The sequence below is a fragment of the Dasypus novemcinctus genome, chromosome 5 (assembly GCF_030445035.2).
Source record: "Dasypus novemcinctus isolate mDasNov1 chromosome 5, mDasNov1.1.hap2, whole genome shotgun sequence".
NCBI lineage: Eukaryota > Metazoa > Chordata > Mammalia > Cingulata > Dasypodidae > Dasypus > Dasypus novemcinctus.
The window spans coordinates 28,619,687-28,633,357 of NC_080677.1; the positions used below are offsets into that span (position 1 = coordinate 28,619,687).

Genomic DNA, 13,671 nt, shown 5'->3' on the forward strand with positions numbered 1-13,671 from the left:
TAAAACCACCACATTTGGGTTTTGTATTGTTTGCACTCCCAACTAAGACAGCAGAATGCCCCATCATCCTCGGTAGGTAGGAGTTTAGTGAATTACTACATAAAACGAATCAACAAAAGGCCCAGATCCACCTCCCCTGCTCCTAAACAGAAGACTCCTTGCTGGGACCACTATGGAACGTTCTTCCTCAAAGACTCCGGAGCCTCATCAGCATACCACTTCTGCCACTGGGTACAGCGAAACAAAGTGTTTTATTGAAGCATGTGGGGAGTACAAGTTGTCTGGAATGACAGGTGGATAGCACAGTCCCTCAGCCCAGCTGGCGCAGTTGAAGGAGAGGCAGCTCTCACCAGACCCTGCAGAGTTCCCTCTTCCCCCAGGACACCGGCTGGCTCTGCACCCTGAGCCCCCCAGGGAGCACCATCTCCGGTTTGGGTTCTCTGGCTTCTGCTTATCGGGACAGATCACCCTCTTCGGGTGATTCTGCCTTTGTAAGGGGAGACTGGTTTTCACCTCCCTTTTCTGGGCACAGTCAGCCTACCGCCTGGCAGAAGCCATCCCCTTTTTGTCTGCCTCAGCAGAAACTTCATCTGTGTTCACAACATCCTGCTTGCCAAGGTCAGTTTTTTTCCAAAAGACCTCATTTTAGCCCCTTTCCCTCCCATCCTAGACATGGGCTCGCAGAGTCTCCGTGACTGCTGGAACCCTTTCTCCCTCCACCTTGAGCATTCCTGAATATGATACCTCTCCAGCCCAGCGCAGAGAGGTTTCCACTTACACATTTGGAGAAGAGCGGGGGTCTGTATTGTCCCAGGGATAAAGCCTGACCTGGCAAATGCAGTTCTGCTGCTAGGATTTACTGTTGCTGGGGCAAGCCTGTCTGGGAGACCCAAGGGGACGGGGAGCCTCCCAGGTCCTTCCAAGCCTGGAGTTCACCTAGTGGAGTCCGGAAATCCAGGTTCTCACCCGAACTTTGTGGTTTTCTGTGTTCTATCTGGGCAAGTTACTCACCCTCTCAGGACCTCCGCTTCCAGGAATGTAAAATTAAGAGATCGGACTACATAATTTCAAAGGGCCTTTCCGGCTCTGGCCCTTTAGGAAAATAATGTCAAAAGGCCAATTTGTACAAAACCTCTTACTTTGCAAAGCCCTTTCACATCAATGATTTCCTGCTCCTAGAACGCTTTGGTAGGTTATCAAATTAAGCCACTTCGCTTCACAGAGAAGTGAAAGACTCACTCAAGGCCACCCAGCAAATTAATGGCAAGACAGGGACTAGAATCCGGGTGTCCCGATGCTTATCAGGGTTGCTGTGTCCAGTTGTGCAGGCTGTGTCCTGCAGAGAGGTGCTGTGGAGAGGCACGAGATGCAGGCAGCTGATGGATGTGCAGCGCCTTAAGGAAAGGGCACTTTTCTCTAACTCATCTGACCGAGAAAGGGACACCTTGTTCTCCTCCCCGAAGGGCAGAGAGCCCCTGTTCTCAACCAGCACAGCTGTGTCCATCTCTACGACTGCCTTTCCCTGATTTGTACAAAGGCACCCCCTGCGCTAGCAACAGCGCTGACTCTCGGGCTGCGCCCCCTCCCATCTGGGCTGAAAGGAATAGAGTCACCAGGTAAAATAGAAGACATCCGGTGAATCTGAATGTCTGATAAGCAATGAATAATTTTTGAGGATAACTATGACCCGTGCAACATTGTTATTTGCTAAATCTGGCAACCTTGGTCCAGAGGCAGAGGCTAGTGCTGGAGCCAACTCGAATCAGCTCCTGAGAGCCAATTGTTCCGTTTTCAGGAATTTGGGGAGCCACCATTTATAGCCTGAAATCGACCAGAGCCAGAGTATTTACACCGCGGAAACTGCCAATTGTCACAAATCAGGTACGCCCCCCACCCCAGCTGATTTTTAAACATTGACCAACCTGCCACTGCCTGGAGGTTTCCCTGTCGGTAGAATATTGGATAAAAATGTTGAAAGCTTGGAAGTCAGAGAGCATCTGAGAGAAGCTGGGAGCCTTAGTATACTAGAAAATGGACTATCCCACTCCTAGAGTCCTAGAACAAGGCACCCTGGAAACTTAGAATTCTAAAACAAGGATGTTAGAACCTCAGAATCTCAGAAGACGGAACGTTAGTATTGGAAGCAGGGGCCGCTCAAGCTGACCGGATCCTACCCCGTCTCTACCGCATCTAGCTGGGCTGAGGCCTCAGGGCTTGGCCAGCCCCCCGGCGGACCCCCCAGCTCAGGGCCCAGGCTTCTTGCGGGCCACGATGTAGCAGACCCCGCTGTTGGCAGCACTGGCTTCCGAGTATCTCTTGGAGTTGTGCAGGAACTGCTCGATGTCGAAGCCGGCGTCCAGGACAGCCTGCTCCACCTCCTCCTTCGCCAGGGCCAGGCAGGAGAACTGGTGCTTCCCCACCATGAAGGTGGAGAGCCCCAGCGTGACCGTGGTCACCAGGTGCCCGCCCGGCTTGAGCAGCGCGGCAAGGTTGCAGAGCGCGGCGCGGTAGGCGGCGAGGCTGCCGCCCGCGCACTCCAGGGCCAGCAGGGTGAGCACGCAGTCGGCGGGAGGCAGCACGACGGGGGCCAGCGGGTTGCCCAGGTTCGCATCGCATTTGAGCACGCGCTTCACCGTAGCCCGCAGCTTCTCCTCCTTCTCCTGCCACCGGCTGCTGTGGAGAGAGGACGGGGCTCAGTGGAGGCTCATCAGGCTTCCAAAAGTAACTCTCAGCCACGGGGACCAGCTTCAGTTCTCGGAGCCTTTTCTCTCTGATTCCATGTGGATCCCCTCCCCCTGATCCCTGGGAGGGACCGGAACCCCCAGCATGGATTGGTCATTCAATAAACATTATTGGACGGACAGAAGAATGAACTCTCTACAGATAATATATGAATGCATATGTCTTTTAAAATGTCAGGTTGAGTCATAAAAGCAAATACCAGAAGATAACAGGGCAGACGACTCTGTTATAAATTCAAAGGTGACTAAAACTAAGCAATAGATTATTTAGACATCCATAAGTCTATGATAAAATTATTTTAAGAAAAGCAAGTGAGTGATAAATAGAAAATCCAAATTAGTCTCCACCTCAGGTAAGCAGGGAGCAAGAAGTAGGGGAGAAGCACGTGTAGGTCTTTATCATATCTGAATACTCAGGTTGTGTGGTGGTTCTGCCCCCACACCTGGATGAGAGAAGGAAGGACAGAGAGAGAAGGAGACCTAGATGATAGATGATAGACGCATAGATGCATTCATTACTGATGATGGCAGGTAGATAACAGATGATAGATTAGACAGATGATGAGACAGACAGACAGACTGGAAGGAAGGCTGAGTCCTACCATCTGGTCTTCAGAGGTCACATCTCAACACATGACCAGAGACATGCCCCCAAAACTCCTGGAATCCTGAAGCTGGGGGGTTTCCCTCCCATGTCCCCGCTCCAAGGCACCCCACGCTGGAGGCGCCTGCTGTCCTGGGGTGTCGAGGGCGGCAGAGAGGCCAGAGAGCTGAGAAGGGGCTGCCCTCCAGCCCCCAGGCACCGCGCTCCAGCCCCCGGGCGCTACCTGGTCCCTTCCAGCTCACAGGCGAACTTCACCGCCGGCGACCAGTCGTAGGCTCCCGGGTCCTTCCTCAGCCACTTCTCCAGCTCCTCCAGGTTGCGGTCGGTGAAGTCGGAGAGGGTGATGTCCCTGAAGGACTCACAGGCAGCCAGGACCTGGTAGATGGTCGGGCCCGAGCCGATGTCGATCAGGGTGTCCCCTTTGAGGCCCCCTGGGGGAGGGAAAGAGATCCCCGAGGCTGAGGGGCAGTGAAGGAAAGGGACGAGTCCCAGGGCAGGCTGAGGTCCAGGAGGGGCTGGCCCGCGCCCGCCTGGGGCCGGCGGCTTCCCGCGTGCCAGGCGCCGTGCCAGGTGTTAAGGAGCAGAAACTTCCACCAACCCCGCGGAATCAGCCTGTGCCCTGATAGCTGTTTTCATTTTCGCTTACAGATGTGATAACCGAGTCTAAGAAAGCTTAAACAACGAGCCCGATATCTGCCAGCCCGAGCGTCCCCACGGTCCTCCCCGGGCCCGGTCTGGAGAGGCTGCAGCTGCAGCATTCAGAGACGACGTCTGGGGCCGGGGCCCTTTAAGGCTGACCGGGGGCGCCTCCCCGAGATGGCCAGCCTGGATGGGGTTCCTCTGGGTGGGGACAGGCGGGAACAGGAAGCAGGGGGCTGAGGAGGAGATGACCTGGGAAGCCGGCCTCAGGGTGAGGTGAGGAAGGAGGCGTGACTTCCAGCGTTCCATCTCCTGGCCTGTGGGGTCACACCCAGGGGGCTGCCTCCCCAGCCCCCTGCTCTTAACCTCTATTAACCCCATTTCAGGCTGGCTCCTCTCCAGGACACTCACCCTGGCTGCTGCCCAATCGAGCGTTCAGAGTGTGGCTGCGCCCGGGCGGCACAGCCAGTGGGGAGGGGGTGCCGCCGGGAGGCAGGCAGGGGCTCCTCTCCAGCCTCCAGACGGCTCAGCTGAGGTCCTCATCCGGGGGCCTTGCCAGCAGGTCTGGGGCAGGGCTGAGACCCCACCCAGTGGGCTCCGACCCCGCCTGGAGCTTCCCCAGCCACGCCTGGCAGACCCGCGCTTGGTGTGCACTGGCCCTGATCCTGCCACAGCCCTGCTCTTTGCCCTGGTCTTGGGGGCCTGTCACGCCAGGACTGGATGGCCTTGAGAGGCTTCCCTGCCCCACCCCTCTAGGGGCCAGTGGAGAGCCTTTGGGGCATTGCAAGGGGCCGTCCCCTTCCCAGCCCCTGCACAGCCCAGCTCTGGCCCTGCACGCAGCTCCTGAGCTATGGGGGACAAATCCGACCTCGGGCTAACACTTGCCCAAAGACAGCAGCAGCTCCCCTACCTCAACCCCACCCCTGCAGCCCCTGAGCGACCAGGCGGACCCCTTCTCCTTGTGCCGCAAGCACAGGTCCCCAGGGGCTGGTCCTCCCTCCGCTCACCAGGGCCGAAGGTCTTGTGGAGACACTCCAGGTTAAACTTCAGCATCTCCATCTCTGGCAAGGGGCCGCGGTCGAAGCTGTAGTAGGTGCCCAAGTAGGCCCTGGGCATGAAGTGCTTCTGGAACTCGTCGCCCCCGGTAAAGCCGCCCTCCATGATGGCCCTGCGCACCTCCTCCTGGCTGCCCCCCAGTCTTATAAGGGCTCTGGTGCTCCAGGCTCCGCCCCCCGAATTCCAAGCTCACCCCTCGCTCCTCCCAAGGGGCCTGGAAGTCCTCCCCCTCGTGGCCACTCGGACACGGCTTCACTGAAACCCCTTTGAACCGGAGCCTTGGCAGCTGAGGCCACGGCCGCCTGGCCCTGCTGCCTGGTCCGCCCGGGAGAGCTGACGGCGCTCGGGCCTGGTGCTGCGCTCGGGCCTCGGCCCTCCCCTCCGCCTGCCCACTGCTGCGAGCGCTGGCGTCACTCCTGGGCACGGCTGTCACGGGCCTGGGTGCATGGTGCCTTGGTGGCCCTACCCCAGGGCAGAACAGGCCAGCTCGCTCGGCACGGTGGTACGGACCTACTGTGCGCTCCATCGCCCCATGGGGAACCAGCACACGTTCAGGCGTCCTCCATGAGGGGGCAGCCCGGTCCTAAAGGAGCAACTGTCAGGGGAGTCCTGGCTCCTTGGCTGCTAATCCACCCAGAGAGCCCAGGCATGTCAACCCCCGGGGCCTCAGTTTTCTTCCCCTCGGAATGGGAATTGTCAAACCCGTCATAGAAAAGTTGGGCCTTCTGTTTTTTGGCACCAGGAAATGCCTGACTTGGCCCCGAACCAACGAAATGAATCTGCTGTGCACAAGTTCCAGGCCTCCTGCCCTGGAAGTGGGAAGGACAAGAACGTCTTGCTCTGGCTTGAAGCAAACAAACAATTCCGACCCCTGTGCCAAGGAAGGCCTGAGGGACTGGGGCTGCCTCAGAAGCCAGAACGTCCGGCCGCCCTCGGGGCCTGATTTCCAAGGCGGGGAGCCTGGGTGGCCTCCGTGGAGGCCTGGGACCGTGGAGCCAGCCTGCAGAAGGCGCGCTGTGCGGTTTAGGGAGCACTCGGTAAGGGGGTGGTACTAACAAGTGCAGGGCCAGAGCGGAGGGAGGCTGCAGGCTGCCCCGGGGCTCGGGCAGGGGGCGCCGTCCTTGCCCCTAGCCAGAGAGAGAGGCCCCTTGGAAGCAGAGAGGCAGAGCTGTGTGCAGAGGGCCTCCTGCCGCAGCCTACAGAAAGGAGCTGGACCAGCCAACATCCAGGCCTCGCTCTCCTGCCTCCCCAACCCCCTGCCTCCCGGGACGGCAGCAGGATGGAGAAGAGCGGAGCGTGCATATGGAGAGGCAAGCGGAAGACACCCGTTCACACGTGTGGGAAGCGAGCTGTGGGCATGAATGCACCCTCCAGGTGCTACCCAGCCCCTGCAGTGGGGTGTGGGCATCTAGGGGTCTGCCCAGGGCTGCGGACCAAACCATCTATCCTGCTGCAACTGGCCGCCCTGGGCCTCTAGGGCTCTGCTGCCCGGAGGAATGAACAGGCACTGCCCTGGCCTTCCAGAGCCCCCACCCTCTGGCTTCAGTCTGTCGTCCCACGGCTTCTGCCCTCTCTGTCCCCAAGCGCGCCCTGACGCTGCCCAGGGGTCCTCCCGGCAGAGTTAAGTCTCTTACAGATGCATTCTCCTGGGAATCTACTTTCTCCCTCCATGAATCTACTTATTCTAGAGATTTCGTACCAGTGGAATCACACAGTATCTGTCCTTTGGTGTCTGGCTTTTCACCTGGCAGAATGTTTTCAAGGTTCGTCTTACATTGTAGCATGGATGGCACTCCCTTCCTTTTTAAAGCTGAATAATATTCCGTTGGATGAAAATTTCACATTTTGTATATGCGTGCATCTGCCAATGGACACAGATTGTTTCCACCTTTTGGCTATTGTGAATAGCGCTGCTCTGAACAGTGGTGTACTAGTATCTGCTTGAGTCCCTGTTTTCAATGCTCTTGGCTATCTACCTAGGAGGAGAACTGCCAAGTCAAATGGTAATTCTACACTAACTTTCTGAGGAGCGACCAAAGTGTTTTCCAGGGCAGTTGCACTATTTTACATTCCCACTAGCAACATATGACGGTTCCTATGTGATTCATTTTTTTAATAAGTTTAATAGAGGTCCTACTTTATTCTCTTCCAACGATGTAGGCAGTTGTGTCATCACCATTTATACATAATCTACCCTTTCCTCCCTGAACTGAAATGTCACAGAGTACAGACTCTTCATTTCAGAAAAAGGGGAAATTTATATTGGACACAGTAAAACTACAGGAATTAAGATGAAAGATTGATTAGAGTTTCTGTTCTGATTGAAATGTTTCCCCATGGACGCCAACTCTAAAGCCTGAAAAGTAAGTGTTAACTGTGTTTGAGCAGAAGTGGCAGGACTAAAAAGGCCTCATCCCAGACAGTGAGGCAGCTCCTCAGAAATGCAGGGTCTGCGTGACCGTAACACAGCATCTGCCTCTCAGCCTGGCCACCAGCTGGCTGCTGGGCGTTGAATTCTAGCCGCACGGCTAAGGCACATGCACTTCCAGTTATGTTTCTAAAGCGTCTTTCCTGGACATGTTCTGGGAGGTGTTGGAGTAGAGGTTAGCTCAGCAAGGTGTGGAGACACAGAAAGTCAGGGTGGGAAAGTCCCTTGTAGTTTGATGGGTAGAAGATGAGGTTTAGAGTCCGTTTTTATTTTGGCTTTGGACGCAGGGCCTTGGATTTGTTGTTGTTGCTGTTGAATCTTTTTATGAGTAATCCATATTTCTTACCCAATGTCACCTGATATCAAACTGACCTTGTATTTGTATTATAACCTCACGGGAAAAAAAGAGAATGCCTATATGGCCCGTTTACATCAGACTTAGACATTGCATTAAAGAATGCACTTCGGTGCCCTCATTTCTAAGGAGGTATGCTACTATCTATCTGCCTTTCGACTGCTGAAAATCTGGTACATGCTAGATGCTAAGGTGTGAAAGCCTTTCCAAGGTGTCTGCCTTCACGCTGCTCTTTACAGCATCTGTGGGAGAGGCCCCAGGCTTTGCCCACTTGAAAATCACCCTCGACTTTTTATACTCACTCCTCCCATGCCAGCCACACTTTAAAATATTTTTAAGGAACATCTTTGCTTTTTCAGACACATGCACAACAGCCACAGAGAGTTCTGCAGGCAGATTTTTCATCCAGCAAGCATTGCGGCCCCACAGGGTTACCCCCCACCCGGTTCCCATGACAGCAGGCACAGGTGATGGCAGGAAGTGTTTTGAAATGGTGACATGGGATTGTGACACTCACCCATCTTCTTGGCAACAACCAAAAATTAGGAGTATTCCAGATGTCTCCTTACTCCCGAGTTCAGCCTCTCAAATGAGTAGAAACATTTTTTTGTACTTGTATTTACATTTAGTATCTGGTCCAAAATCAGACTGGTATTGTTACCCAGCTTGAGTTCACCGAATCAAAGATATAGGATATGAATATTTTGTGTATAATTTTCAATCAAAATTAATAGAATCAAAGGTCAGCACAGCAAAACTATGTCTAAACTCTAGGTAGTGGTCTGCTAATTACCTGCTATATTTAATAACAAAGGTCAATAAAATAAAACATGTTTTTCCATGGGAGGAAATTTGACCTGGTAAATTTCAGTATCTATTTGTGATGTAAAAGTAGACAGCTGGTGAAGTAAATTTCAAACCACAAGACTCCACTTATTTTCCTTTCTCTCTCAAAAAGTGCACTTTCTATTTTGACCACTTGACATTATAAGTGAGGTGGTAAGTGGTAGCATTTTTCTCTGGGTTTTATTTTGGTCTGGACTCCACCTAATGGGTTAACCTCAAAAGGAACACCTCCCAGGACTGAACAAGCTCTTGGGTGGGCACTTTCTCTACGAGTCTAACATTTCTGCTGTCCCCAAGATCATCCCGAGGGGCTTGGAGTTTAACCTGGACCCCATTTCCTATTGCAGGGCCACTTCAGTTCCCTCATTTCTAAGGCGGCATATTACCACCCGTCTACCTTTTGACTGCTGAAAGCTCTGGCGCTCTAGATGCTAAGGGGGAAAGCCTTTCCAAGGTGTCGGCCTTCACGCTGCTGTCTACAGCATCGGTGGGGGAGGCCCCAGGATTGCCCACTTGCAAACCACACTCGACTTTGCTGATGGAAATTGCTTTGCTCTTTACTGAATTTTGGAAAGAGCATTCACATTTTTTTAAACTAAACGTTTTTATTTTGAGATAACCGTAGACTCACATGCAGTTGTAAGAAACCTTCCAGAGAGGTCCCACGTACCCTTTGCCACTCTCCCCGCAATGGTGGCCGCTTGCAAAATCACAGGATAATATTACGTTCGGGACATTGACAATGACGCAAGTCATCGACTTCTGCCCTAATCAAGAGGAAAAAAACAAGAGTGGATGGAGTAAACAGGATCAAAGACGGGAGGGAATGGTTAACCAAGTTAAGGACAAACGGTTGCCAAGAACACGCTCACTGACCTTGGCCATGAAATCTTGAAATCTGAGTCCTGCTTCCCCACCCTAAGGGGCCTTCCTGCTCTGGTTTTCATTTTCCCACCAAACCCCACGAGTGAAGATGCCCGACCTACTGTAGACCGTCGGTCTCCCAGTCTTCGCCTGTCTCTTTGCCCTGTCTCTCTATCTCTTTGCCTTTCTGTCTCTCTCCTGTCCCTGTGTCTCTGTCTCCGGTGTATTCTCTCGCCCCCATCCCCAGCAGTGTCAGTGCTCCCTGCCTCACCTCTCAGGAACCGAGAACACCCCCGAGATGTGCAGGGAGCCCATGGCTTTCCCCGTTCTTGGTAAGGTACCAGCCGGAGGAACTCCAGCCGGCCCAGCTAGCACTGCGGCCCTGCTGCATTTGGTCTGAGCTTCCCCCCGAGAGCCTGGGCCAGGGAGACTGTGAAACTCCTGGTGTCAGAGGCTGGGAGAGCAGGATGGGGAAGCCAGACGGAGGGGCAGGACACGGCAAGGATGGAGACAAAGCTGTGCATGGGGAGAGCACTAGGAGCAAGAGTTCGAGCCCTGGGGCCACTTAAGGGCCTCCTCCCCCTTCAACTTGGGCACTGGGGCCGAAATTGAAATCCCAAAATTTTACCCGGGAAACCTCTTCTAAACCTCTTCGGGTGAGTAGCTGGGCTCCAAACTGGGGGAGTGCGGGGCGCCACCTGTGGGGAAGAGTTGCTGGACGGGGTGAGGGGCCCCGTCCTCCTGGGCCACTGCCCCAGCAAGGACGTCGCGAAGGCTGAGTCCCCGCCACCGGCGTGAGCCCACGAGGGCCCCCGCTAGCCGGCAGCTTCGGGGACCGGGCCCCGGGACCGCAGGCCAGGGAGCAGGGCCACAGTCTCTGAGTCGGCCTCCGTTTTCTCGTCTCTAAGTTCAGGGACGGGAACCCCAGCCCTGCCTGGCCCACAGGCTCACACTAGGGGAAGTGAGAGAACAGAAGTGAGCTCCCCACCTGCCCTCTGCCCCCGTGCTGAGAGGCCTTTAAGTCGGCTTTGTAGCCTGAGCAGGGCTGTGGATCCTCCTGAGCGCGCAGGTGGAATAAACACACTCACACAGCTACTCATAATTCTTATGCAAGATTGAGAGAGTTGATAACACCCAAAGCCAAACCAACAAAACCCAGACTACAAATCCCTGCTTGGGGAATCAGAGCTGGGTGAGCCAGCAAAGATTCTTGTCCAAGTTCCTCAGTGCAAAAAGGGGAGACTGAGGCTGGGAAAGGTGCCTGTTTCAGGTCAGACAGCTGGTCAGTGGCAACAGCAAGACTTCAACTCAGCTGATTCCGGGATGCCATGCATAGTTGGGCAGGGTGCGCACTGTACAACTCTAGGGGTTGCTCAGTCACTCTGCAAACCTCTCTCTGTCATCAGTGCCAAGAAATGTATAGCAAAAAACATCCACAGGAATATGGAGGAAAGGATGCTTACTGCTCTCCCCCCAAAAAATCTGAGGAGACTTGCTGGAACAGGAATATTGAAACTGGGCCTCAAAACACGGACAGGTGGGTTTCAATGGAGAATGGAGCAGGGAGAAGAGGACTTAGTGACTCTGAGGCAAAGCTCATTTCTCCCCAATCCTCACCACAGCCCCCGCCTCCCTGATGAGACAAGGCCAGTTACGAGCCAGCTGGCTCAGTCCTCAGCCCTAGCCTTCTCCGTAGCAGAGATGGTGCCCTTTCCCAAGTTGTTTTAAGCCCAGAGTCAGAACAGCGTTGGAAATAATCCAGCTTGTGCTGGGCAAGCAGTCTTAAGGTTTTCCAAAGTGCAGAGCTTGTCCTTCCAGGTCCCCGGCAGCCTCCCTTAAAGAAGCCAGTGGGGCTCGGCGTGTGCCAGGCCGTGCCCCCTCCTCCAGCTGTCGCTCAGCCGGGCCCTGCGCCAGCCCCACGCCTGGCCCCCGCACGTGGCCTGGGAGCAACGCGGAAGCAGGCCAGGTCTCCCCTGCACCACCCTCCCCGATGGCACCCCAGGGCAGCAGGGCTGGGGTTCTCCTCTATTTGCCCAGACCTGGCCAATGCTGTTTCCTGCAGGAGGAGTGGGGGGCGGGGGGTGACATCTGACCAACATCCTCTGGGAGCTGCAGAAGTGCAGACGAGCCCGGTTCCTGATTCTGGTCCCCGCCCGGGCGATAGGTGTGTGAGCAGGAGGGAGACAGGCAGCACGCAGCTGTCCCCACATGGCCCCTGCCCTGTCCCCATGCACAGACTCTCAGCACTGACCCCTCTGAGCACTGTGCCCACCCTGGCTCACAGAGAGCAAATGTTACAACCGCACAGGAGCCCAGGGGGACAGGTGGCAATTCTGGTCCTGATTCCCCAGGGGAGGAGACTGAGGCCCTGGCCCAGACCTGACCTTTTAGTCCACCTTAGAGCTGGGACGAAGGCAGAGCTTAAGATTCCTGCCCAATGCCTGGAGCACAGGGCCCTAACCCAGCGCGGGGCTGGGGGCTTCTACGCAAGGGGGCCTTGGCGTCTGGAATCAATCCATGAGCCATGCAGGCTCCCCATGGAGCTCACACCCACTAACAGAGATAGAGGAACAGAGGTGGATGGTGGATGTACGGAGAGGTGGAGGGTAGACAGGGGTTTGGGGAAGTAGAGTCACGCGTTTGGATGAAGCGCAGGGTTGTAGAGAAGGTTCGGCCGGCTGGCGCCTCGCGCGCCGAAGGGGAGCTGTGTTAGGTCGACGGTCAGGGAAGTCCTCTCTGAGGACAGAAGCACGAGAAGATCCGGGGAAAGAGAGCATGAGGCGGACGGAGCAGCCAGAGCTCAGAACGCCTGTGGGAATAAGCTGGCCGTGGGCGCCGAGCAGAGCCAGCAGGAGGGAGTGACCGGCAAAGACAGGCCTCGAGGCCGCCCTCCGGTCCGAGCTAAGGTGTGGCCCTACGGGTGCGGGCAGCAGAGGGTGAGGGTGGCTGGAGCCTGGAGTCACCTGCGAGGCGGGCCTGCGGGCCGGGCGATGGTTTGGATGTGCGGAGTGAGAGGGAGGGCACGGTCAAGGGGCCTCCGTGGGCATCGGCCCGAGTCACAGGAAGGATGGGGGTGCCAGTCACGGGAAGGAAAAGATGCTGGGGGGAGCCGGTTTAGGGGAGCAGATGGAGATGGCTCTGCATGGGCAACGTGGCTGGAGTGGCCAGGTGGACATCGAAGCGGAGACGACAGGTGGATGGCTGGATGTGCACATCCAGGGAGACCCAAGTCTCGGAGTTGTCAGGGGGACAGCTGAGTGTAGAGATGGAACAAGGGGGCCTGAACCGGACCCCGGGGCCCTGCAGTGTTCTCAGGTCAGGGAGAGGAGGAGGAGGTTGTTGAGGGTGATGGACAGGAGGTGGCACTCAAGAAGCCAAGTAAGAGGGAAGTGGCCTTGGCCCAGTGGTTAGGGCATCCGTCTACCACATGGGAGGTCCAAAACCCGGGCCTCCTTGACCCGTGTGGAACTGGCCCATGCGCAGTGCTGATGCGCACAAGGAATGCCCTGCCACGCAGGGGTGTCCCCCGGGTAGGGGAGCCCCACGCACAAGGAGTGCGCCCCGTAAGGAGAGCCGCCCAGCGCGAAAGAAAGTGCAACCTGCCCAGGAATGGCACTGCACACACGGAGAGCTGACACAACAAGATGATGCAACAAAAAGAAACACAGATTCCCGTGCTGCTGACAACAAAAGAAGCAGACAAAGAAGACGCAGCAAATAGACACAGAGAACAGACAACTGGGGCAAAGGGGGGGGGAGGGGAGAGAAATAAATAAAATAAATTTTTTTTTAAAAAAAAGAAAGACACCAAGTAAGAAAGTATTCTAAGTATTCTAAGAAGCCCGGAGCAATCAAAAGTCAAAACCCACTCTGTTGCCTACCAGCTGTGTAAACTCGAGCAAGTCCATCACCCTCTCTGAGCCTCAGTTGCCTTAACCGTGTAATGGGAGCAGTACATCTCTCTCAAAGAGTTGCTGAGCAGGTTGAACGAGAGGCCTTGCCCATGGGAGGCCCTGCGGGTGGCAGTGGAGCTGGGGGTCATAATCACTGTCATCTCCTCACGCTCTGGGACCCTCCCCATGAGAGCAGCGGCAAGAGGAGGCCCACTCCTGTGACATTACCAAGTCCCACCCCCCTA

At 55.5% G+C, this 13,671-nt stretch overlaps 1 protein-coding gene across 1 annotated transcript; it reads right to left on the reverse strand.

The window, feature by feature from the left end:
* Positions 1–232: 232 nt before the first annotated feature.
* INMT (indolethylamine N-methyltransferase) lies at positions 233–5,200 on the reverse strand. Its single transcript, XM_004453206.5, has 3 exons — positions 4,992–5,200; positions 3,569–3,776; positions 233–2,673 (listed from the first exon to the last, which is right to left on the reverse strand). The coding sequence occupies exons 1-3, from the start codon at positions 5,143–5,145 to the stop codon at positions 2,244–2,246; spliced, it is 792 nt and encodes a 263-aa protein (XP_004453263.1). The 5' UTR covers positions 5,146–5,200; the 3' UTR covers positions 233–2,243.
* Positions 5,201–13,671: the final 8,471 nt, after the last annotated feature.